At 41.9% G+C, this 25,085-nt stretch overlaps 1 protein-coding gene across 2 annotated transcripts; it reads right to left on the minus strand.

Moving 5' to 3' along the window:
• Window positions 1-24,443, minus strand: STAMBP (STAM binding protein). Of its 2 annotated transcripts, none has more exons than XM_058550926.1 (10): window positions 24,358-24,443; window positions 22,336-22,553; window positions 13,213-13,288; window positions 12,827-12,922; window positions 11,301-11,667; window positions 9,205-9,329; window positions 8,203-8,340; window positions 2,911-3,023; window positions 2,016-2,115; window positions 1-657 (listed from the first exon to the last, which is right to left on the minus strand). In XM_058550926.1, exons 2-10 carry the CDS (start codon window positions 22,536-22,538, stop codon window positions 601-603), a joined length of 1,275 nt encoding a protein of 424 aa, XP_058406909.1. In that variant the 5' UTR covers window positions 22,539-22,553; window positions 24,358-24,443; the 3' UTR covers window positions 1-600. The 2 variants fall into 2 exon arrangements, with proteins under 2 accessions (XP_058406909.1, XP_058406908.1); XM_058550925.1 differs by lacking the exon at window positions 24,358-24,443 and adding an exon at window positions 23,935-24,337.
• Between the last annotated feature and the right edge of the window lie 642 nt (window positions 24,444-25,085).

Raw genomic sequence — 25,085 nt, forward strand, 5'->3', positions numbered from 1 at the left:
TAAGTTAATTGTTATTTTATTGTAGAGGAAAAAATATCCTGAAATATTTGTTAAATAACAATATTCCTGACAAAATCATTCTTCAGGGTTTTCAAGCCACACCACCTGGTCAGACATAGTGAGCTGTCCTTCACCCTTGTGATAAGCTTCATTAATTGCCATAAACCACAGGAAAACCCGAATACTTTCTAAATGGCTTCCAAATTTCTGCATAGATGCCCTTACTTAGTCTAAAAGTAAACAAGAAACAAGTTGGCAGAGAAATTAGAAGGATAGCTGATAGGAAAAAATGTTAACCATTGGTGAACCTAGAAAAGGGTATATGAGTGTTCATTCTACCATCCTTCCAACTTAATTTTTTAGTTACAGGCAGACTGAAAAGTTGCTTTAGTGTGATCGTGCCATTTTCCAGACTTGCCTAAAAATTATATTCAATGATTTCTTTTCAAACCAGAAATAGAAAATCAGTTCTGCCCCAGGTGATACTCACTTTCCATTCTGTCTAAAAAACCTTGCAGAGCTTTCTGGAAAGTTTAAATTTAGGGGCTACAGTACACTGATATTGTTTTATAGTTCTTGGTAGGTGTGTGAGTCCAACTCTTATCGAAGGTCTGTGATGGTCACTGCTCTGTCCACAACAGTCACGTGGTTGCAGCTCTGCAATAGGGAAAAAGAAAGAAAAGGAAAGTCCTGGAAAATTCAGAAAAGTCACTTTTTAGCACTTCTTACTGAAAATGCTCATTCTGGCTAGTGGCTCCCACCGGAAGGCAGACTGCTACTGCAATAAATGGCAGCTATGGTAGGGGGTCTGGGAACCATTACTTCCACCACTCCTACTCGGAGACTGAATCAACGTCAGCCCATAGATCTTCATTTATTTTTCAAACGTGTGGATATTCTAGAGTCACTCATAAAATAAACATTCATTTTAAAAAATTGCTGAAGTCATTGCAGTTTTTTGGGTCATTATGTCAACCAGATAATAAAGTACACCTACTCTCACGTGGGGAATGCTCACTTCCAGCACACCAAAGGAGTCCTATAACTGAAAACTTGGGCATTTTGGGGGGATTGTGCAGCCTCTGTTTCAACATTCTGGTATCTAGACATTTATAAGATTCCAAGGCAGACTACCCTATTTTTGAACAGATCTGTCAGACATACTCAGCTGAAAACTATCACTCCATGAGGTCTTGGTTTTAGTTCTGGGAGTCACGAAATACACTCGATACCTTTTTATACAACAATTTTTCTAACATTTAAAGTCAGTTCTCAGATCCTCCCTGGGGTTTCTCTTCTAAACATCCCCAGTTCCTGTTATGTGACAAGGTTCTGAGTCTGTTTTCCATATTGGTCATTTTTCAGTGAACCCAAAAGAAATAATGCTACTCATGGCCAGCATGGAACACTATCACATTAGATTTGAGGGGCAAACTGAAACATACTGATCTTATCAGCAACTAAAACTTTCTATTCACAGAATACAACTCAGGGGAAAAAAAACTTCCTAAGAAGATCATAAAAATACCTACTATCTAGGCAAAATTCCATAATCAAATATACTTTACCTGTCTTAAGTGCCTTTTTCTCTTTGAATTCAAATCTCTTATTGAAGTACAGGCTTAGCAACTGAAGTTGATGAAGAAAAAAACCTAACGTTTAATAAGCCAGCTACTGTACTAGGTACTTTCTGCACATTACATCATTTAATCCTCCAAATAACCATATAAAGTAGATATTATTATTACTATCACCCCCATTTACAGATGAGAAAGCTAAGACCCAAGAAGGTTAAGTAGCCTGATCAAAGACACACAGTCACTGAGTGGCAGAGCTAAGACTCAAATTCGTTCCTATTCCACACTGCTTCCCATAAATGTCCTTATTAGGAAGATTTGGAAAGATAAGTGACAAGGCTGATGTTCTATGTGGGTCAGAAAGGACAATGCACCTCATTAGTTCTGTGTCCTTCCTGCTTGAAGCATAGCCCTGATTTCTTCTACATAGATACATACACAGAACAGAGGTGGATCCTTGCTGTGTGGATGAAATCCTTTCTGGCGACAGGAAGAAATCTCCTCTAGTCCATGGTCAGTTAGTTTAAAGAATCCAGTTCTGAAATTAAAAAAAAGCAGGCCTAAAATCAAGAAAAGGTGTCCCCCCAGTCCCTAACACACATGCACATGCAATGTGGGAGACACATACACACAGCACAGCAGAGCCCATTTTGAGACAGCTTCAAAAGTATGCTGGCTCGGGCTGGCCCTGTGGCTTAGTGGTTAAGTGCGCACGCTCCGCTACTGGCGGCCCGGGTTCGGATCCCGGGCACGCACCGACGCACCGCTTCTCCGGCCATGCTGGGGCTGCGTCCCACATACAGCAACTAGAGGGATGTGCAGCTATGACATGCAACTATCTACTGGGGCTTTGGGGGAAAAATAAATAAATAAAATTAAAAAAAAAAATTATGCTGGCTCATAGGCCTCTTCTCCCGTGAATGACTCAGAGTTAGAGAATGACTCATCACTGCCATCACACTAGTTTTGTTGGGAGAATTCATAGTAAATAACAGCATTTAGAATGAAAAAGAAGTTATTATCTGTTTGATTTTGAGATTCTCTAATCTGACATCAATCTCTTGAAATTCCTACTCCTTCAAGTCAAACACTTGAAATTTCTAATGTCCTTTTCTTAGAAAAGCACCTACGTCATTGCTCGGATATCTTTTTAAACAAGCATAGTAGGTTTATCAGGATATGGGGCTTAAAAGGAAGCCTTTTAGAACAGCCAATTAAGACCACAATCTATATATTTTATAGAGAACCAGGTCTTAAGAATAGAGATCTTTTCCTTGGAGGCTTTTTCCCCACTGTCTCCTTGTAACACCCAAACCTTGTCCTATGTACTTACTCCTGGAACTTGGGGGAGCAAACAATGGCTATTGACTCAGGCAACATCATCTGGTAGGAGCAGTGAGTGTGCAGGTCAACACTGGAGAGGAAGGCGGTCTGTGTGGGATGAGTCTGAGAAGAGAAAAAAAAGTCAGAGACCCCTCAGTGAGAATACACAGCCAAGCCTGGCCCAGGAAGGATGGTAGAGCCAAAGTTCTCAACAGCTGGCCACGATCTCCCTCCCAAGTACAAAGCCATTTGCAGCATGAGGGGTATGCCTGAAGTGCATAATAAGTAAGGAACTTCCTTTCCAGCACTGTAAACAAGTATAGTTGAACAAGAGTATGTGAAGAGACTCATAATTTCTAACTGGCCATCAAGATTTATTTGGCTCCTCACAAGCTTTCTCCATACGATGGAGTCACCCCATTCTGGACTAGATGGTGCATGCGGCCCAATACTTCAACACAGCAGAAATCAAGGACTTAGCAAACCACAGTTAGAGGACTGACTCTTCTTCCTGACAGAGGTGTCACAGGGTCAAACATGAGTTTGGGACTCTATAGGCGAAAGTGGCAAAAGCTGTCCTGCGGTTAAAGCATGTCATCCAAGGACACGAGAGGCAGGGGCGACTGGGATTCCAGTGTAGTTAAATCACACAAAGGACCCTGTCGTGTTTGGGAAAAGGACCAAGATATTGAAATTTGAGGGTAATTAGTTAAAGCACCATCTAATGTGCATTCAGTTTATCTCATATGTTTTTAATTTTTTAATGTTTTATCGAGCACATTCTTTGTATACAAATGAACAATGACATAATAACTTGTGTTCATCTTAGAGGGGGTGTGACCTGAGATAACAAGAAAGGAAAAAGAAGGATCCAATATGACTCAAAAAGACCACCAAGCTTCACTGACAGAAAAGTACAGAAAATAAATAAGTGTACTTGACCAGAGTTTTCAAACCTGCTGTGCAAAAGTGAAGCTCCTGAGGAGCTGGTCAAAAGCACAGGCTCCTGCACCCCATCCCTGGAAATATCCATCCTGAGAGGAACCTTTTTTCCTAAAAAAAAAGGTCACTAAATGATTCTTATGTGCAGTCTCGTCTGAGAAGCACCACTGCACAGAATGCTGTGACCAACCGCTGTGGAAGAGGTCTGCAGGACAGGGACATGTCAGCTGAGTGCCGACAGCAAATCCACACGCCGGTCCTCACGGGCAGGTAGCAACTCTGGTGACCACAAGGGAAAATCAGGTTCTACCTGATAATAATATGATCTACATGATAGTAATATAACTGTTAGGGACAGACGGCCTGTGCTGACACTTTTCATTCCACGGTCAGAGCAGGAATTCTCACTGGGAACAAACGAGGCCTATATAAGCCAGTCTAAGCCTCTGACCTAAAGTTGGGTTAGCTAGAAAGACGATATAGAGACACACAGCAGGGGCTCAAGAAATAAATGTTAAACTGAATGAAGACACCTTGCCTTGAGCCTCTGCTCCCCTCTAACTACTGTGCCTTCTCTCCCTCCTTCCCTTCATAGTTGAGTTTCTTGAAAAAACAGTTATGTCTATGGTGTCCACCATGCTGGGGAGAGAGGAAGGCATTTTTATGAGGAGAGAACAATACACCACAAGAGCAGAAATGAGCAAGGAGAGTGCATGCTGAGGGTAGCCTAGGTGCCTGGACGGGGACAGAGTGGCCACAGGAGAGCAATGCTAGCTAAGGCAACGTTGAGATAAGGTGAGGGAGTACCTTGAATATTGGGTTGGTGTTACACAATAGTTGGCGAGCGATACATGACCATACAAAGTTTTTGACCAGAGAGCCTAATTTATAGCTGGCAAGGTACGGAAGGAAGAACTGATCTTTTGCATTCTCCTCTTGCCAGTTTTAAGATCTGAGCAAACTTTACGGTCTACTTTCTGTTTGTTTTTAATCCCAAGTCAGGAAGGAATGGTACAGAAATATCATAAGAAAAACAAGTTGAAATATTATCAATTTAGGCTCTAAATTTGTTCCTGGCTGGGCCCTCACTGATATTAGAAATCCTTTTATTCATTAGTGGCTAAGTTCTACCTGAAGTCTAAACAGTAATTCTCCCAAACTTTGCCCCATCTCCCCCAGTTCCTGAAACCTGTCTCCCTCCTGCTGGGCAGTGGATCTAGACTCCAACCTTGCTGAAATCAAGACTGCCGAAAATGAGTTCCATCAACTCCTCCAAATATAACCTCAAAAATCTCTCTGTATCTTTCTCTTTTCCTTCAATTCTGCCTCAGAGGAATGAGTGCTCTTCCCCCATATGAAGGTGAACCCCCTTTTTGTACTTTTGATTTAATGCTTTCCTACCTCCACATTACCTTGTCTCTCCTGCCCTTTTACATCTCTTCCACCGGCTCCACTATGTTCCACTATGCTCCACTACGCTCTACTGGCTCACTAGGCAAAAAACACGTTCAGACAACCACACACAAGAACGTAGATAAACCTTAAAAATGTTGAGCAAAAGATGCCAGACACAAAAGAATACACATTATATAATTCCATTTATATGAAGTTCACAACCAGGCAAAACTAAACTATCGAGTTTAGGGATACACATTTAGGTGGTAAAACTATAAAGAAAGAAAGCAAAGGATTTCCAGAAACGTCAGGAGAAGGATTCCCTGTCTCAGGGAGAAAGTGTGACTGGGCAGGAGCATGGGGTGGAAGCATGCTTCTGGCAATGTTCTATTTCTTGGCTTAGGTATTGTGTGTACATAGATGTTTGCTTAATGATTCACTGAAGCATACATTTAGTTTATATACCTTCTTATGTATGTTGTATTTCAAATATAAAGGTTTCAAGAAAACAAAATCAAAACAAGACACATTTCAAACCTTTCACACCGAACCATAAATCAAGCAAACTTTTTCTCAACCTGGCTACTCCTCAAGCCACCATGCCATCTCTTTCCTTTCCTCTAGAGCTAGGCTCTTTAAAAAATTAGTGTCCATTTCACTGTCTCCACAACCTCAGTCCCCATTACTTCTTAAACCCTGATAATCTACTCCCACCACTGTCTAAAACCCACTAAATCGAGGTCATTAATGACCTCACCAAATCCAACAGGCTGATCTAAGTCACCATCATTCTGGAGCTCTCTGCAGCATGTGACATGGTTAACATCCTGAAGTTTCTTCTTAAAACGTTCCTCATCCTTTGGCTTCTGCACCTTAACACCACTCTCACCTTTCTCTTAAATCTCTTTGCTTCATTACTGACTACTCCCTATGCTCCCCTAGGTAGCCTGTCCCTCAAACTGCCAATGAATGTCTTCTTGCTCTCCACTCTCCTCTAGTTCCAAGGCTTTCCTATGCAGAGGACTCCCAGATCTCTTTTCTGCCTTGACCTTGCTCCCAAGTTCCAGCCACAGTTCCAACTTCCCCATAACTACCTCTGCTGATTTAATGTCTCACCTGTACCTTAAACTCAACATGCTCAGAACTGAACACATCATTTGCTACTTCCAATGTTAAGTTCTCCCCCTGGAGACCCTGTGTCTGCTTATGAGATGATCATTGCCACCTCGTGAGTCAGGCCCCAAATCTCTAAATCATCACTGACTTACTCATTACCCACATCCTCTGAAATCCTACACTCATCTCCTCCTTCCCCAACAGACTGCCATCACCCTACCTCTCATTATTATTAGACTTTATCACCACACTAACCCCTTAAGTCATCTCCCTGCCTCAACATACCTTAAAATTGCTTTTATGTTAAATTTTCTAAAGTATGGTTTTGATCATATCATTGCTCTACTCAAAAGTCTTTAAGAATTCTCCACTTACTAAAAAGCAGAATTATTCTGCCTGTCCACCCAAGACCCTCCTGAGCACTGCTCCAATGTATCACATTAAAGCTTATCTACTATTGTTTCCTGATTTGAACCATAAACTCCAGCAAACTGGACCACTCAATGCTCCAGGGACACAGTCTGCCGAATCCAATGCTGACCCCTCCACATGGAACTCTCCCTTGGCTCATCTTGTCAACATTCTAGTAAATCATACCAGGGATGATCCTTCCTTCCTCCGACTCCCATAGTGCTCTCTTTGCACCTCCAGAGGCACTTGGCACATTCTGCCTCACGGGAAGAGTTATTACTTGTTTATTTATCTAATCTCCTTTCTGAGACTAAAATCATATCTTATTCAAATTTGTATCCCCTGGAAGATAAGGAACAAGTTTTCTATCCCTCAAATGCTATAATGGGAGATACACACTAGAAGGCAAATATTCATGTAATTGAGCTGAAGAAAGGACAGAGGCACACGGGACTGCCTCACAGGCCAGTATTTCCCAAATTCTAACATACAAGTATGTATAATCTTCCCTGATCCAGAAATGAGCCGACTTGTTTGTATGTAACCCTGTCACACGACATGAAAAGCAGCTTGGTCTGTGAGAGTGAGGTGTTAAAAAGGAATAGAAAGAAAAATTAAGAAATAATCTTTGGGGGGCCGGCCCGGTGGCGTAGCGGTTAAGTGCGCGCGCTCTGCTTCGGCAGCCCGGGGTTCGTGGGTTCGGATCCCGGGCGTGCACCGATGCACCGCTTGTCAGGCCATGCTGTGGCGGCGCCCCATATAAAGTAGAGGAAGATGGGCACGGATGTTAGCCCAGGGCCAGTCTTCCTCAGCAAAAAGAGGAGGATTGACATCGGATGTTAGCTCGGGGCTGATGTTCCTCACACACACACAAAAAAGAAATAATCTTTGGGGATGGAATTATATTTTACCTAAACGTTACCAGAAGACTGCATAAGATATGCAGACACTTGAAAATCACCTATATTGGTGGTCCTTCTGGTTTACATAAAGATATACGCTGCTTTAAGAAAGATCAAATGCAAGCATAACTTCCCCGGCTCATTTAAAATATTTCGATTTATATACCTTATAGGCACACGATTTGCATGAAGTAGGCATAGCCTCCTAGTCAATGTCCACCTATATTCTACACTAGCATCCTATCATCATTCACACTCACAGGGAAACTGGGACTTCAGGGAAACAAATTCATTTTTATTAAAAAATTTTAAAAATTAAAAAAATTAAAAAGCCCTACATAGTTCCCAGAAATCAATACCGGAGTGCAAGCAGTCAAGTATGCTAGGGAAGTCAAGTTCGCATCCAACGGAGGAGAAAACAATAATTGAAATAATCTGGATACAATTCACTTTGCTCAAAGAAAGAAACAAGCAGTGTGTTTATAATATCATGAGAGAAGAGGAGACTAACCCTCAGAGAGCTCGGAATTGCTTACATGAATCCAGCCCAGTGTGATGAGACCCTGCTGATCCTGTATGAGGAAAAGCTCTTCTTCGTTCTCGGTGTTGCAATAATCAGACCCGGCACTTTGCTTAGGGATGAGAACATGGGTAATGGTAAACTCGTTCCTCATCTGTCAAAGGAGAAAACAGCTTGTCACACACAATTCCCTGGCACTTATGTAACCCCACTATACCACAGCAGTGGAAAGTTAAACATCTATACAAGTGAAGGCACTTCCCACTCCAGCTCAAGTCTTCTTCATGCTCCCTGAGTCCCTCACCTCAGTGGTTCACAATCTTGGCTGCTCATGTGCATTGCATGGGGCACTCTGCAAAGCCACAGATGCCCACAGCCCTGTAGGAATTTCCTGTTGCAGCCAAATCAGCTACTCCTGATTCTTGAGAAGCTCCGGGTATAGTACCATCTCTCTTCCTTTGCTCATATTTAAGTAGTTTCCCTTTTACTGTTTCTCTAAGTCCTTCTCATCCTTTAAGGCTCAGCCTAAGTGTATCCCAGTTCATTCTTTTATTCATTCAGCAGTTAGTAGTAGGTTCTTTAAGTGCCTCATTCAATGATGTTTCCTTCCTCAAAATTCCCAGTGGTCTTATTGTACACACTATTTAGCATGCTACTTATCTTTTGGTATATATCTTCCATCGCTCCAAAGTGCTTGGGTACTTTTTGTGGACACATGCTATGTGCCTTACATATTTCATATTCCCAGGTCCTACCATAAAGCAGGTGCTCAAAAACTGATATACAGGTAGAATTAGGTATTTCTTACTACTGGCATTAAAATAATCAGTATAATTCAAGGGACTTTGAAAGTCAATTAAATACAGGATCATCAAATTCAAAGTGACATTATGCTGTCCAGGGTTCCTTTGGCAGAGGGATCAGCACAGAGTAATTGACTCTGGATATCTTCTCTGAGATTCACAGGAGGCCAAGGGGCAAGAAATGGTCTCAGCTCAGGAGAGCGTTTGTTTTTTACCAGTTTTCCACAGAGAATTCCACATGTCTCTACTCCCCGGGCAGTGTTGGCACTGGCTAACTGGAGAAACTGTGGGCAGAGCCTCCCGGGCACCACCACATGCCGCAGTCCATCGATTGTAGGAGCTGTAATGGAGAAAAAGGAAAAGTGTGAGACCATGGGACAGGGCCTCCCCAAGCAGACCTCAGAGTTGGCAGCCCTGGGAGAGCAATGCCAAATCACTGGGGTCCCTCCAACTGTAGGCAATGAGTGGGGATCTCATGCTAATGGCAGAAGAAAAAGAGCTATAAAGTCTCTTCTCCGATCTCTGGCCACAGCGGTTGGGAGTACATTATTTCAAGAAAAGAAAAGAGGCTTTAATCACTCAAGTTAAGACAAGGGTAAATTACTACTTAAAAAGAAGTTTCTGAGCTAGTCAGGAATTCTGTCACACACTGATACAAAGGATTAAAGAATAATCCCCATCCTCCCCATTCAACTGAACTTTCATTTTTATTTTAAATCTCTCTTTTATCTCAGATAAGAACATCAGAGAGTATGACTTTCAAAGAAATACACCAGGATATATTCTAGATAACAGAAAATAATTTGGGTAACTATTTACTTCTGAACTGATTCATTTATAAGAAAGTTAAAATGCCAAAATAAAACAACAAAAAACATACTCTAGTGCTCAAAAATAGGCATGAATGAACAAAGCAGCTCGTCAGCCTGCTTCAGAATGCCAAGAAGGGACCCGGTCCCTGAATACCATGGAGGAACCTCAAGAGAGAGTCAGCAAGCTGAAGTCAGAAGGTGTCTTTCACAGTCCTGTTTTCATTAAAAAAAAAAAAAAAAAGTAAAAAAGGACGTTCTGCTTCTGCACATTCAACAGCAAGATCTGAATTCCTGGAGAGGTAACGAAGTCAGACCAGAAGCCATGTGGTCATGTGGGAGTCTGATGATGGCATCTGAGGATTCTGAATTAAGATTTGGCACAGCCCTTTCCTTTCAATTCAATAATCACTTACCAAGTGCATACCAAGCAGACAGTGCCCTGCCCACAGGGAACACAAATATGAACAAGACTCAAGCCTTAATCTGCAGGAAGTTAAAATCTCATTATTGGCAAATGGCTACACTATCAGGTAAGGGATCTCCACTGCGTTACAGATAATAAGAGCTCTGGGGGTTTTAAGGAGAATAGAATCAATCTGATTGAAGGGAGGGGGATCTGGAAAAACTTCAAGAAAAACAGGGAAGGCAGAAACAGAGAAAGGAGATTTTTAGGTTCAGGGCAAATGTTAACAAACCTCTTTGGGTAAGAGAGTCCAGGGACTGTTCTGGGAACATGAGAGTCCAATCTGACCAGAGCATAGAATGTATATGAAGGAAGAGTAGTGAGAGACAAGCCTGCCCAGTAAATGGGGAGAAACCCTAAAGGCCAGCCCCTCTTGCCCATTCTTGTTCTTTTAAGTGGATCTTATGCAAAGCTGACTTTCTTAAATGACAACTTGAAAGCCGATTCCTACCCCCCAAAAATCTATTCTAATGATCAAGGTAGACTCATTTCGCCGCTTTTGTTACTTTCTCAGATAGCCCATCATTGGTTCGAGGAGGAAAGACTCAGTAGTTTTTATGGTCGGACTGAATTATCACCAACTGTATACAATATTTGGTAAGCTCCTTCAGGATTAGGAACACTATCAGGGCAAGCACAGTTCAATAGCCCTTTTTCATTTTTTAAAAGTCAGTTGTTGAATTGCAAAGTGGTACTATAAATTTCAAATTCCTTTATGAAAGGCCAACAGTGTCTCTAATTCACTGAACATTTCACATCTCTGTATAACCTTTAAAAGCTGAGGGTCTGACTTTCAAGGATATTATTAGCTCTTCAGAAAATTGACCTGGCCCAGGTGAATTACAAGGCTTAAGCAAAGGCCACTGTTATAATATAGCCGGTGCGACAGGACACAGTACGGCAATACTGACCAAATGGGTTTCTGTGGCCAGGGCCTAATCAGTGGGATCATGGAGGTAATCTTAGGCTGAATCCCCCAGAGTGACACTGTTTGGCTGCAGCTGAGATGGAAGAGGACATGAGCAAAGGGACTCACTACTTTCTGAGTTGCTCAGTGCTCCAGGTTTCAAGGACCTGTCCACCACAGGTGGCCTGGCAGGCCTTACAGTTGTATTACAGTCTGAAGGCTGTGTGGATGCGACAGGGGCCATGGGGAAGATATCTAGCGAGGGCTGCTCCAAGTCAGGCAACAGTGGGCCGCCTGGGCCAGGGTCCACCTTCCCAAACTCCTGTACAATTTTCAGTCGCTCTTTTTCTAGCTCCTGGTTCCGGATCATCTCCTCAAAGGCATGGAACTGTTCCTGCTCCAGCTGTTGCTGCTTCTGTTGTGCTACCCTCTGTCTTTCCTTCTCCAGCTCCTGCTGGATAGCCACGTTCCGGGCAAATTCTTCCGCTTCCTTCTTCTACAAAGAAAGAATGGGAGTTAGGCTAACTCTTTACACTCAGGTGACTTCACACCTCAGGAGGACAAGGCTTTTCAGCGGGGAGATTTCCCAAAATGTCCTTCTGCTCTGGCCTGATTTCTCAGCACAGCATTCATGCTTCCCTCGGTACCTCTACACCCACGGAATAGTCACACACCTTTCTATCTCGCCTCCCTACACCTATTCTTCAAGGACAGTTAAAGTCGCGATCCTCTCAGCGCCCTTCCCCAGTGACTGTAACTAATGCATTTTCTTTGTGACCTCAATCTTGGTGCAACTTATTGTCTGCACCTTATAATCTGTATCACATACAGTTTTATTCTCTGTGCCATGTATACATTCTGTATCCCAAGTAAGGTTGTAAAATAGAACCAAGTCCAAACTTACACCTGCTATGTTGGGGGTCTCTATCAAATTGTCACCCAAAATGAAGCTTCTGAAATTTTTCTGGTGATCAGTTCAATATAGAGTGACATTGTACAATAAGAAATATCAAGTAATAACCTCCTTCATTAAGGTTTTCCCTCACTCGGTGCCTTAGAAATATATGCCTCATAGCTGTTTACCCCTCTGCTGATTTTCAACATCAGAGTCCAGAATAGAGCTCAGCAGACAGCTGCAAAAGAATGTAGAAGTGCTTGCAGTGTGTATTCACATCTGACACAGACCACAGACAGTGCCTTGGGAGTTTCTCCATGTGCTTTCACTGACTCTTCCTAACAAGAATCATCTGAAAATAGCTTGAGAAACAAATCACTTTTTATAATTGATATCTGACATATTTGGTTATACCTGACGGCTTCAGGTATAAGCAAATATGAATTAAGCCCCCAAACTTCTCTGATCTAAAAACCTATGTTCTAGTGATAATTTTCAATGTTCTTAGCTTCTTGCTCTGGATATAGCAGACAAGCAATAGATTTCCTGTCCCTCAAGTCACCCTCTTGGACAAGCAGGCTAAACCTGTGTTAGAATCCTCAGCCTAATCACTTGTGTTCTACCTTTTTGAGTTTCTGGCCTTTGCCAAAAAAAGGTAAAATATCATAGAATCTGCTGAAATATCACATTACAATCCCAGGGCACAGCCTAAGAAACCAAAATAATCTCCTTTTCTTTTTCTTTGCTGTTTTATACTAACCTTTTCTTCATTATATTCTGTATATTCTTTGGTATATCGTTTTAACAGCTCTGCCTTCAGCTCTTCTGCTTTGGGAAACGCAATCTCCTTTAATTTCTGAGACATAAAACAGAAAAACTGCGAATTAGAACACTCAATTCCCAGGTAATTAATTAGAGAAGTAAAAAGAAAACTTAAGTCAAGCTGGCAATGGTAGCAATGTTTCCAAAAACAGTTTAAAATACCCCCTACTGTACCATAACTGCTACTTCTTAAGTGATCTGGTAAAATGGCCTCAGCGCCTATTGTAGGATTTGATGCTCAGATCAGACACCACTGCCTTTACCTTCGAGGTAGTCTGTTGCTTTGAAGCTTTTAGATGGGCAACAGTGAAAGTAAAGACCCACCTTTACTGTGTCTTTCTTTTCAGGAATGACAGCCAATTTGTAATCTCGATGTTTTGGTAGTTTCTCAATAAAGAGCCTAAGGGAACAGATCACAATGATTATGATGCAAAGAAAATGTCCAAATGCCCAAGACTCAGAAGCAATGCAACTCCCTTATCCTGCAGCCACCTCATGACAGGTTTTCTGACATGCGGGGGAGGGTAACAGGCACACACCAGGCAGGCCATGTTGCCCACCCATCCCTATCCCTGTAAAGAGCAAGAGAGTGTTTCCCTCTCCTCCCAAATCAGGTGTGCAGCAGCTGCTACAACAAAAAGATGGAAAAAAACCCTATCCTGTGCCCAAAAATATACCTTCAAAGAGATTCTTTTCCTGTTGCAGTAGTGACAGGTTTCCAAAGGAAAGGGTCTCTGTTACAAAACATTCTTCAGAGAACAATGTGGCAGCCAACTGCAGGAGGCTAAGAGAAAATCTATGTTCCATTACTATCCTGAGCCCCGGGTGACCTTTAACTTAGGTTTTTTTTCTTTGGGATTCACGTTCCTTCAAAGAAGAATACTCCTTGCATCACATTAAGCACTGAGATGCTTAGATAGTAAATGTGTTATACATGTGTGATGTGTGCATGTTACGTGTGTAATACGCATTATGACCTTTGATGAACAGTGCTTAGAGAAACATAAGATGCTAGATTTTCTCTTTCAATTCTTGTCCTTGGCTATAAAGCTCAGTGGGAAAAAGAATCTGAATCAATTCACAGACTTGTAACATTTATGGTAGCTACTTGCGGACAGTGAAAACAAATAGAAGTTCAGTAACTTGTCACAGCTCAAAGTGGCCAATTCAAAATTTCACTGCCAGCAGGCCAGTTCCAGCGTCTACGCTTTTAACCACTGCACCATACTGCCTCCACATGGCTCCTGAAATGTCCAGAACTCTTGGAGGGGTTCTGAACAAAGAGGTCTTTTGATAGAATTAAGTTGTAATAAATATAAGCTGAGACTCAAAACAAATAAATTGAGGGTAGCTTGCCCACAGCCCTAAAATACTGTACTGTAGCTGGGATTAACTGGCTCTTTTCCACTTTCTGCCTCAGGAAGAGAAAAGAAGAGGACCTCCAACCAAACAGCCCCTCTATAGATGAGCCCTCCTCCTTCAGTTCAATATTAGGCACATGAAAATTTCATTTCAATCCAATTGGACAAGTCCTCTCAGGCAGGGATAAATTCTAAAATCAAAATGATTCTAAAAATCTTCCCTTTGGGTTCATGAAAAAGATATAAACAGTTTCCTTAAAGTCTACACATAAAACAAGTACAGATTCATTTGTTCAACCATAAAGTCCTGAAGAGTATATTAAGATAAATATGACATAGGTCTTGTGTTCAAGAGACTTACAATTCAGAAACTGTCTCACCTTGGCCCTACAGACCAAGGTACGTATTCACTACCTTCCGCAAGCTGCACGTACCTTCTATCAAAGCCTGAATCAGCCAAGAAAGTACCAGGTCATAGAAACCCCACACTTTACTTTCTTTAGCTCCCAACCCGAGGAAATAGACTGAAAAGTCCCTGAGGCCAGAGACTTCTGTGTCTCCTGCTTCTCTGTACACTCCTTTACAGCCAGCACAGTTCCCTGCAGAAAGAGGTACTCAATATGCATCTGATGAATAAATGGTCTTAAGACCTCTGGATGAGCTAAATGAAAAAAAAACCAAAGTGTAAAAAAGTGTATATAGTACGCTACCTTAGGTGTAAGAAGGGGGAAAAATCATACATATGTATACACATATCTATTTATTTATTTTGCTTACAAGTATCTAAAGAAATATAGGAAGTACATACAGAAACTAATAAAAGTAGAGGGCAGGGAAAAGAGGGCGGATGAGATAAGAGTGGGAGTGAAACTTTTCACCATAAATCTTTTTAAATTATTTAGACTTTGAACCATGTAATGGGATCTAGTTTATAAGTAAAGATAAAAACTTCCTGACCCGCACAAGAAAACCTTTCCCTTGTTGCAGCAACTGTAGTCCACTTCCTGAATGGGGACATATGGGCAGCAGGGCAGAGGATGGGCGACATAACCCCTGTCCCATACTGGAGGCAACAGAGCTCAGTGATTAGGAGGGCAGTCCCCAGAACCACCCTGCCTGGCTCCAATCCTGGCTGTGCCATTTACTAGCTGTGTGACCTCAAGCAACTTACTTAATCTCACCGTCCCTCAGTTTCTTTATATATATCAATTATATATATATGGAGACAACTAGTACTACCTGATAGGGTTGCTGTGACGCTTACAAAATAATTTTTTAAAAAAGTGCTGAGCACAGTGCATAGCACAGAGCCAACATCTGCTATGTGCTTATATGATTGTTTTTACTAATAAACAACCAAAAAATGTGAGCAAGAATAAGAGATGAAGATGTTCACATCAGGCTAGAAACATGCTAGGCATAGACTAGCTGTGGCCCAGATGTATACTATTCTCTGGGGTTACATCCAGTTGCAGCTTAGAGAGAGGAAATGTAACAAAGCAAACAAAGATGCATTGGCAAAAACAGAAGCAAAACAACCTAATACAAGAATAGGAAAAAAAAGAGATACACAGAAAAGTAAATACAAAAAGTGAATAAGTACATGAAACAGTACTCAAATTTACATACAATGAAAGAAATTCAAATTAAGATGAGATACTGTTTTCATCTATCACATTGGCAAAGTCTTAAAGGTGGATTATAACCAGTACAGGCAAAGGTGTAGGGAAATGGGTGTTCTTACATACTCTTAGCAGGACTGACTGTCAACTGATAAGACTTTTTTTCTTAGGGGAGGGAGTGAGGTGGGAGACAACTATTGAAAATTTAAAATGAATATATCCTTTAAACTCACAATTCCACCTCTACGAATTTATCCTACACAATGTAGTACAAGACACATGTATAAGACTACTCAGCATAGCACTGTTCATACAAGTAGGGAAAACTAAAAACCAAAATGTCCATCATTAGAGCGTTATTTAATAAATTATGGTGTACTCAAATGTGAAAAACAACATAACCATTCATTCATTCAACAAATATTTATTGAGCACCTACTATGGGGTCAAGCACTATTGCAGAGGCTAGGGATCCGGCAGTGAACGACACAGTCACAAATTCCTCCCCACCATGGAGTGTACATTACAGGAAGGAAACAGAAAATGAACAAAACAAAAAGTATGTGGATTATCAGTGCTAGACAAAAGTCATTAATAGGGAAAGGGAATAGGAAGCAACAGGGGAAGGGCTGAAATTTTAAATAGGGCCACTAAGGAAGGCATCACTGAGAAGGTGGCATTTAAGTGAGGACTGGAAGAGAGTAAGCCATGAAGAGATCTGGGATAAGACAGTTCCAAGCAGAAGAAATGGCCTCAAGGCAGAATGAGATGGATCAGTATGTCCTGATATGGAAAGATATGACTGTCAAGAAAGCAAGTTGTAGAACAGACTATATGGTATGATCTCATTCATGCTTTAAGAAAAAAGGATAAACGTGAGCCTGTGTGCTTACATGGACATAAACATTTTCTTGTTCACACAAGAAACATAACAGTGGTAACCTGTGGTGGATGCGACTTTTCTTTTCACTTTAATATCTCCCTTGTTGTACGATTTGAAAAATTATTTTAATCATGAACCAATATTAATTTTGTGTATAAAAATGTCTAATTCAAAAAGTCAAGAAAAAATTCTCTAACATGGATGTATTAAGGACTCTCATATCATGTCTCTCAATTTTGAAAGTTAATCAGCAAAGTAAGCATGATCGCAGATGAAAACCCTCTTCAGTCTATAAGCCCCATCCCAGTGGTAAACATTTTCAACACTGGTGTCATACCATTTTCAGAAAGCAGGTTTGTGTTACAGGAGGCTCACCCAGCAGACAGGAATGGCCTAAGTCGTCTGTAACTCCCTTCTATGTAGCCCAGTCAATGACCATAAAAAGCTGTGAAAGAATCCACTGCCTGGATTATTGTCTGTGCTCATCATGAAAATATGTACTGATTTAATATGCTGAAGATCTTTCTTCTATACTGGGGTCTGCAAAAGGCAAAGCATTCCTGCAGCAGGCAAAACCACCGAAGGGGGAAATGTGCTTGAGATCATCAAGATGCCTGAACTGCTCCAAGGAAAGGAAGAAACACGCCTTTTAAAATCCTGAATTAAAGTATCCACAAAAGGTCTAGAAAATGACTCTCAATAGTAGGGGAGGCAGATGAGTGGTGGGTAGATGCCTGCCCTCCTCCTTCCTCTCTCCTCAGTTGTACTAATTGCCGAAGTGAGCCATTGTTACCGACAGGAATATACCAAGTAAAATGTGGTAGAAAAACAGACCGAGAATACTGAGCTAGAACTTTTTTGCAACTCCTAGGGCTTGTCAGTTCACAGAATCAGAATTAGTGTCTTGCAGATATCTGCAGGAAAAATAAAGGTAGCTACGATTATTGCTTCAGGCCAAGCCAATCCAACCAAGTCCCAAATTAAACCCTAAATCTAACAAATTAAGTAAATGAGCTGCTACATCCTACCCCCTTCACACTCAACTCTCCTCCAGACCTAGTTCATCGTATTAAATGGTCCTAGAAGTGGAACCATAATACAGGAACAGACTCCCCATATCAGTCTTGCTGTTAACACTGATATTCATGTCACTCAAGGTAACACCAAGTCACAGAAGAAAAGCAATTTCTTAAGTATCTGTGTACTCTTAATCCTACCCCCTCTTGCATATTTAGGAGTTTATTGCTACAGTTAAACCCTCTTCTGTACCATCAGCCTCTCCTTCTCCACAGGATCCTTTCTAGCAGCAAAAAGTATGCTTTAGACTCTCCTGTCTTAAAATACACACCACACACTGACACACTCCTTATCCTCCTTCAGTTGCTTCCTCATTTTTCCATTTTACTTCCCACCCAAACTTCTACAAAGAGTTGTCTATGCCAGGTCTTGGCAAACTACAGCTAGTGGGTCAAATCTGGCTCACCACTTGTTTTTGTAAATAAGGTTTCATTGGAACACAGCCACATGCATCCGTTCATGTATCGTCTATGGCTGCTTTCACACTACAAAGCAGAGGTTGTAAGAGATCAAGTGGCCTGCAAAGCTAAAAATATCTACCACGTGGCCCTTTACAGAAGAAGTTTGCTGACAGGATATTCGCTGTCCACTTTCTTACTGTCCATTCATCTTTCAACCCACTCTAATCTAGTGTCTCTTTAATCCCTCTAGTGAAATTGCTCACCAAAATCGCCAATGGCACAATGTTACCAAACCCAAATCCTCACCCATCTGACACAGCTGACCACTCTCCTGCAAACACTGTCCTCTTTTGGTTCCCATGACACCACTTTCTCCTAGATTTCCTCTTGCCTCTCAAACCTTCCTTCAAAGTCTCCTCTGCTGGCCCTCCCTCCACTAACCAACCTCAGGGCTCAGTGCTAGGCTCCTTCCCTTCTCATTCTACAATCTCATTATCAAAGACTCTTGATCCTTTTATGTGCCAAGGATCCTTCTGGCCTCTGATGTAGCCTATGGACTCCTCAGAATAATTTTTTAAGATATAACATAAAATACAAAGGATTACAAAAGAAACCAATTCTACTGAAATACAGTTTTCAAAATATAAAAAAATGTGATATGTGCTTCTTTATTAATGAATTGTTAATGCATTAAAAAAAGGATCTAGCTATGGGTTTAATAACTCTGTACTGTAATTCTGAAATAGTCATAACGGTAAATGCTATTTTGAGATATCAGCAACAATTGTAATGTGATATGAAAATATCTTGATTTCTATTGGTGACAAAATTACACATATTATTAATACTACTATGGTTTGAGGCCTACATTCAAAATTGAAGTTAGATGCTAAATATCAGTTAGAGGTTAGTAAAAACAAGAAAAGTTTTTCCCAACCAAGTTCATGGACCACGAATTCTATCAATGAATCCCTGTGGGATTCCTGGACTCTGGCTTAAGAACCTCTGGGCTAGAAGGTCTCAGCGGTTCTCATGGCTTCAGAACCATTGTACGCTGAGGACTCCTGCATTTGTATTTCCAACCCAGACCTCTCCTCTGAGTTCAGACTGGTACATCCAGCCTCCTACTGGACATCTCTACTTGGATATCACACAGGCATCTCAAACTTAACATCTTAACATGTCAAAAAAAAACCTAGACCTGAACCCCAGACCCCTACCCAACCCCTTTTTGATGCCATTCTGCCCATCTCAGTAAATGGACCACCACATCCTAAGTTACTCAAGGCAAAAACCTGAGGTCAACCTTAATATTATCTTCTTTCCCAAACTATCAGTAAGTCCTGTGGACTCTCCCTTGAGAATACCAAATTCATCTGCTTCTTTCCAGGCCACCACACTCCTTCAAGCCACCACACTCCCTTCTCAAAGGCTATAAGTTTCCTAACTAATATCCCTGCCTTCTCTTAACACTCTTTCCACCATTCACCTCACAGTAGCCAAAATTTGTATTTTTAAAACATAAGTAAGATTGGGTCACAACCCCACTTAAAACTTTTCAATGGCTTTCTATTGCTCTCAAGATAAAATGCAACCTCCTTACCATGGCCTATAAGATCCTGCATGATTCAGCCCTGCCTACCTCTCCAACCTCATCTGGAGTCGTTCTTCCCCCTCACTTGCTACCCTCCAAACACAATGATCTTCTTTCAATCTTCAGAACACACTATGTCTTTCCCACCTAAGGGCTTCTCAACACATAGTTACATCTGTTTTAAATGCTCTGCCACATGCTCTTGGAATGAGCAACTCTATGGCATCCTTCAAGTCTCAGTTTAAATCTTACCTGCTCAGACAGACTTTACCCTGACTACCCTAGTTAGAGACTCTTGGTTATTCTCTGTCACAGCACACTCTCTGTTGCTTTCATAGCAGTTTCCTTATTTTGTGACTATGTATTTACTTGCTTACCTGTTTACTGCCTTCTCCCATAACTAGAAAGGTACACCAATAAGGGCAGGGGCCATTTTACTCACTATGTGTCCAGGACCTAGTGCAGTGCCAAGCAGATAGTAGGTATACACAATATGTATTTGTTGAATGAATATGGTCCTTGTCCTCAAAGCACTTTCTATGTGGGGCAACAGGATCCAGAAGGCTCTTCAGAAAATACCTGCTAGATTGATGCCATGATTCTACTGAACTTTCTCAACTATGATTCTCCAAAATAATTTTGCCTCTGGGTCTCATTTTGGGAGAACTATTTATAAGATTACTGGAAATATACAAGGTTACTATTTCTACCAGCAACAGAGTATATGAAGAGAGGGACAGTAGTCAAACAAACTTCTCAGGAAAATAAATTTTGTGCCCATTGTGCCTAGGAACAAAAACCTCATAACAGCAAAGAGAGGCAGGAATGTAATTATAATTCTGTGAAATTTTATCAACATTGAGGCCACATGACAGGGCATGATGGCATAGATGGACTGCAAGAGCTTTGAGGAAATGGCACTACTTGTCAACTTAAAAAAAAAGAAAAAGACAACAGCAGTCCCTTTTCTCCACTCTAAAATTGCAATATGAATCTTAGGTAGTCCACTCTTAACACCTACTTTTCTTTAGAGCACTGGTTCTCAACTGGGGCACTTTCGCCCCTCAGAGAACATTAGGTAATGTCTGGAGACACTTTTGGTTGACACCTAGGGGGGAGGAGATGAGACTGGCATCTAGGGGGAGAGACCAGCGATGCTGCTAAACACCCTACAATGCACAGGACAGTCCCCACAACAAAGAATTATTCAGCCCAGAATGTCAATGATGCCAACATTGAGAAACCCTGCTTTAGAGTGTATGTGATCAAAAACTTAATGTGATATAATTGATATGCATATACTATCTCTGGGAGGAGAGAAAAAAAACTAAAAAGAGTCAATGTCTCTGGGCAGGGGAATGAAGGTTTAGGGGAAAAGAGGAGTGGTAGGGAGACTTAGTTTTTAAATATTTACACCCTCTTGTGCCTTCTGAATTCTGTAACATATGTATGTGTTACCTAGTCAAAAAACAATAATAAAAAATAACCAAAAAATAGCCAGTGTGGCTCAAGACTATGATCTCAAAAGACTACCTTTAACTCATAACACTACCAAAAGGAAAACAAAAAGAACAGGACCTACATAGAATGAATCCTGAATTAAGAGTTAGAAAATCTGGGTTTTGTCACTCCAAACTGTGGAACAAAGATATCGCTAAACCCTGAGCTGGTTTCCTCATATGGAGAACGGGAGGATGACATGCCTGACTCAAAGCACACAGAACTGTGAAGATCAAATGAAATGCTGCAGGTGAAACACTCTATGAACTATTAAGAGTCATATGAATAAATTCTAATTGTTATTAATTTTTAAAAGGTCCTGGTATCATGAAAGAACAAGACTAGAAATTACAAATAAGACCCTTTAACATTATTCTCTTCCTAAACTACACATCACCACATTGTCACTGGTGCTTTAGGCAGTGTTCCCTGTTAACTGTACTGAAATCTATTTATGCTGCCTACCCTGAGATACTAAGCAACTCAAGGAGAAAGGTCTTATGATTAGCCACACAAACTGTAGGTGGTCAATACTTATTTGATGATTTGCATGATTATGATAAAGGTTAAAAAGAAAAAACTTCCTGAATCACGCAATTTGCTACAAAATAAGTAGAGGTGAGGAATTTCGGCTCTGCTGAACCTCAACAATAATCCTATGATTGGCTGCCTTAATAGAGAGGGACAGGAAAAACATTCATCAATATAAAACATGTGTACTTTAACCACCAACTCTTTTGCCTACCAGCTGGGCCACGTGGGCACAGGCCAAAGAGCTAGCTCTCTTACTCATGAAATTACTGAGTCATGAAAATAACACTTTCAGTACTCATGTCTTTGAATGTCAAGGACAGCCAATATGTAGGAGCTGCCAGCAAAAATGATTAATGCTAATGATGCTGTGAAATTTTCTAGTTTTAGCAATTCTGAGCAGAATAAATGAGCACAAGAGCAAGATAAGTGAGGCATCAGTCATCGGAAAAGAAAAAGGAAAGTGGAGGTGTCTTACGTGATATATTTGTTATAGAGGATGAAGGCATGTTCAATGTTGCCTTCCTCTGAGTAAATGGATGCCATTCGGATAATCTCAACTCCAGAGCGGAAGTATCGACGGGGTGGAATGTCTTCATTTATCTCCACTGCGCTACCCATCTGGGAGAGAGCCCTCACCCGGTCTTCGGGCGGGAGGCTTACATCTCCATGGTCAGACATCAGGACCAGGAAGTTCTGAGACAGAAAAGAGAAAACAGATGGCATCAACACCATGGCCCCCATCATCCCAGCACAGCCTAGCACACAGTGTGTTTATCCCACAAACCTCTACTTTACAAGAAATTAAGAGAAAAATACCATATGCTGTGGCCCATATCAAATAAGGTCTCTTTCCCACAAGAAGGCTGAGACCCTCAAGGAAGCCCATATCACAACAATGAAAGGATTGGAAACCCCACAGTCCCTATGCCATAATTAGGTGGTATAACCATCCTGGGCCACAGGAAGTTCAGTTCCACTCTTCATGATAATCATTCTCTGTCATTAGGTGGCCCTGCCCTCAGCATCATAAGAGGAGGGACAGTATCTTCTATTTTTGCATTATTTCTCTTCCCGGCTACCCACTTCCATCTACCCCAGTCCCTGGCAGAGTATCCTCAATGAATTTTCATGATGATTGTTAACTGACTTCAAGTTTGATCATTTTTATTTAATCTGAGAGTAACTGACATTTTTCTGTGGTATAGTTTTTCATATTTGAGCACAAGGTTTGTTAGGGGTACTGGTCTGGGAATGAATGCTCATAATCCTAACTCGACGCACTAAACCACTACTCCAGTCAATCTGCAACATCATTCTGTATATCGTGGCAAGGAATTTAGATCTTGAAAACAATTTACTCAAATCTATTTTCAAAGACTAAGCAGTCTTTGGATAACAAAAGGGCATGAAGGTAACCTGGAATGCAAAACACAAACCACAACTGGGGAGTTTTCCCACTCTGGGTTTCAAACTGAAGTAATTCTACAATCTTGCTAGATATTGTTGCTGTTGGAATCGGATTCCAACTTCCAATCAGATATTACTCTACATTATCTTTAAGAATCTGGGAATTTGATACATATTGAATTTCAGCACACCCTAACCAGCATGCTGTAGAATATACAAGCTATGGTAGAATTCATGTTGGAATTCAAGGCCCTGTGTCAACCGGCCCCACTTTGTCTTTGCAATCTTATACCTTACTCCTTCCCAACAGAGATCTTTCGCTTCTGTCAGGATTCTGATCTGCCCAGAAATCCTCACCGTTCAGTTTCATTTGTCTATCCACTGTTTTTCTGTTTCCACTCCAACCTCTCCCTCAGAGAGAGTCTTCTCTCAGCCAGTTCTATCTCTAGGTCACACGAAGCTTGCTCTCTAAAACACGCTCACTAATAGTACAAAAGCTGTAGGGACTACCAGGGAGGCAGAGGCATTCCATCTCCCACAATGTCTTTTTAGAGGCTCAGAAAGCCGCCAGCAAAGCTAAAACCTCCCCAAGTCGCCTAATTAGTAAACTCAGTCCAGAGCCCACTAAAGCTATTGGAAGCAGAGGATCCTTATTACACCTCAGTACCTCTCGGGAGAGATATTTTGGGTCGAGAATGGGGCCCCTTCCTGAGGCCAGCAAGCGGTGCTCGGTACTAAAGGGCTGAGCAACACTCCAAAGAGGAGATGCAGCATCCGCAAATAAGGGGGAAAGGTGGCGTAAAGGACTGAGGAGCGAAAACCAGGAGCCGGCGAAAGGAAGTAGCAGGAATGAGCGGAGGGGCGTATACAGTGGAGGCGGACGTCCTGACACTGGCTTGAGACTCCCTTCTTGAAGGCACTTAAGCCCCAGTTGCCAACCCGGGGCAAAATCATCCGTATTCGGGTCCGTCGCGTGCAGTAGGCGGGGAAGAACTGGGCCTGGCTGGGGACAAGAGCCGTCAGGGTCCTCGCACACAGTGGGCTGGGCAAGGGGCGCGCGGGAGGAGAAGGCTGCAGGCCCCACACTTACGGCGGCCGCTCCCCTTCAGAGTCCGACCACGCTCAGCGCCCCGGCCCCACCATATTCTCGGGACCCTTCCCCACCTGTCCCTGCGGACGACAGTCGCAGCTTCCGGAAACGTCACATCCGACACCCGCCCCGCCCACTCCCGCTGGTCTGTCAGTTACCCTCCCAAGCACTTAGGACCCGGGGCGGCGAGCCGGCGGGCGGGGCTAGAACCGCCACCTGCGGAAAACCGACCAATGAGGAGAGAGCCCGACGGCGGCCATCTTGGTAAAGGAAAAGCAACAGGGAAGAAGAGGGAACCAAGTAGTTAAAGGAACCAATGACCAAGCTGACGTGTTTGGGGAATTATTTTTATTTCGGGCAGTTTACTGCCAGATAGTCCCTCACGCAAATCCATCATTCAAGGAGGAATTGCTTTTCCGAGTACTTGGCTAAACCAACTAGGGTTTCTAAGTCTGGGAAAGGAAAACTGAACATTTCAGCTTGTGTTACTTTCTGCACAAAATTAGTGGCCTGAGGTATTAGGCAATCCTCTTATTGCCTAGGAAAGAACATAAAACTAATTTTTAAATGTCAGAATGCCAATAAAATTTATTGGAAATGAGTGTTTAATGTCTAAGGGTCCCTGTGCAAAGCAATGGGACACAAAGATCCGTATGACACAGTTCCTGCCCCTGCGGCCAGGACAAGGCGATCATTTATGTCAAATACAGAGTGGCACATTCTGTGTG

Source organism: Diceros bicornis, chromosome 12 (assembly GCF_020826845.1).
Source record: "Diceros bicornis minor isolate mBicDic1 chromosome 12, mDicBic1.mat.cur, whole genome shotgun sequence".
Classification (NCBI taxonomy): domain Eukaryota; kingdom Metazoa; phylum Chordata; class Mammalia; order Perissodactyla; family Rhinocerotidae; genus Diceros; species Diceros bicornis.

What these genes read in the sequence shown, in the direction of transcription:
- STAMBP (XM_058550926.1), bottom strand. Translation starts at nt 22,538, where the DNA reads ATGTCTGACCATGGAGATGTAAGCCTCCCGCCCGAAGACCGGGTGAGG. An exon ending in CAGAATATAATGAAGAAAAG is followed by an intron (nt 11,668 to 12,826) that starts GTTAGTATAAAA and finishes CTTTCTTTGTAG; the next exon opens with AAGAAGGAAGCGGAAGAATT. An exon ending in ACTGAGCAACTCAGAAAGTA is followed by an intron (nt 9,330 to 11,300) that starts GTGAGTCCCTTT and finishes TCTCCATTACAG; the next exon opens with CTCCTACAATCGATGGACTG.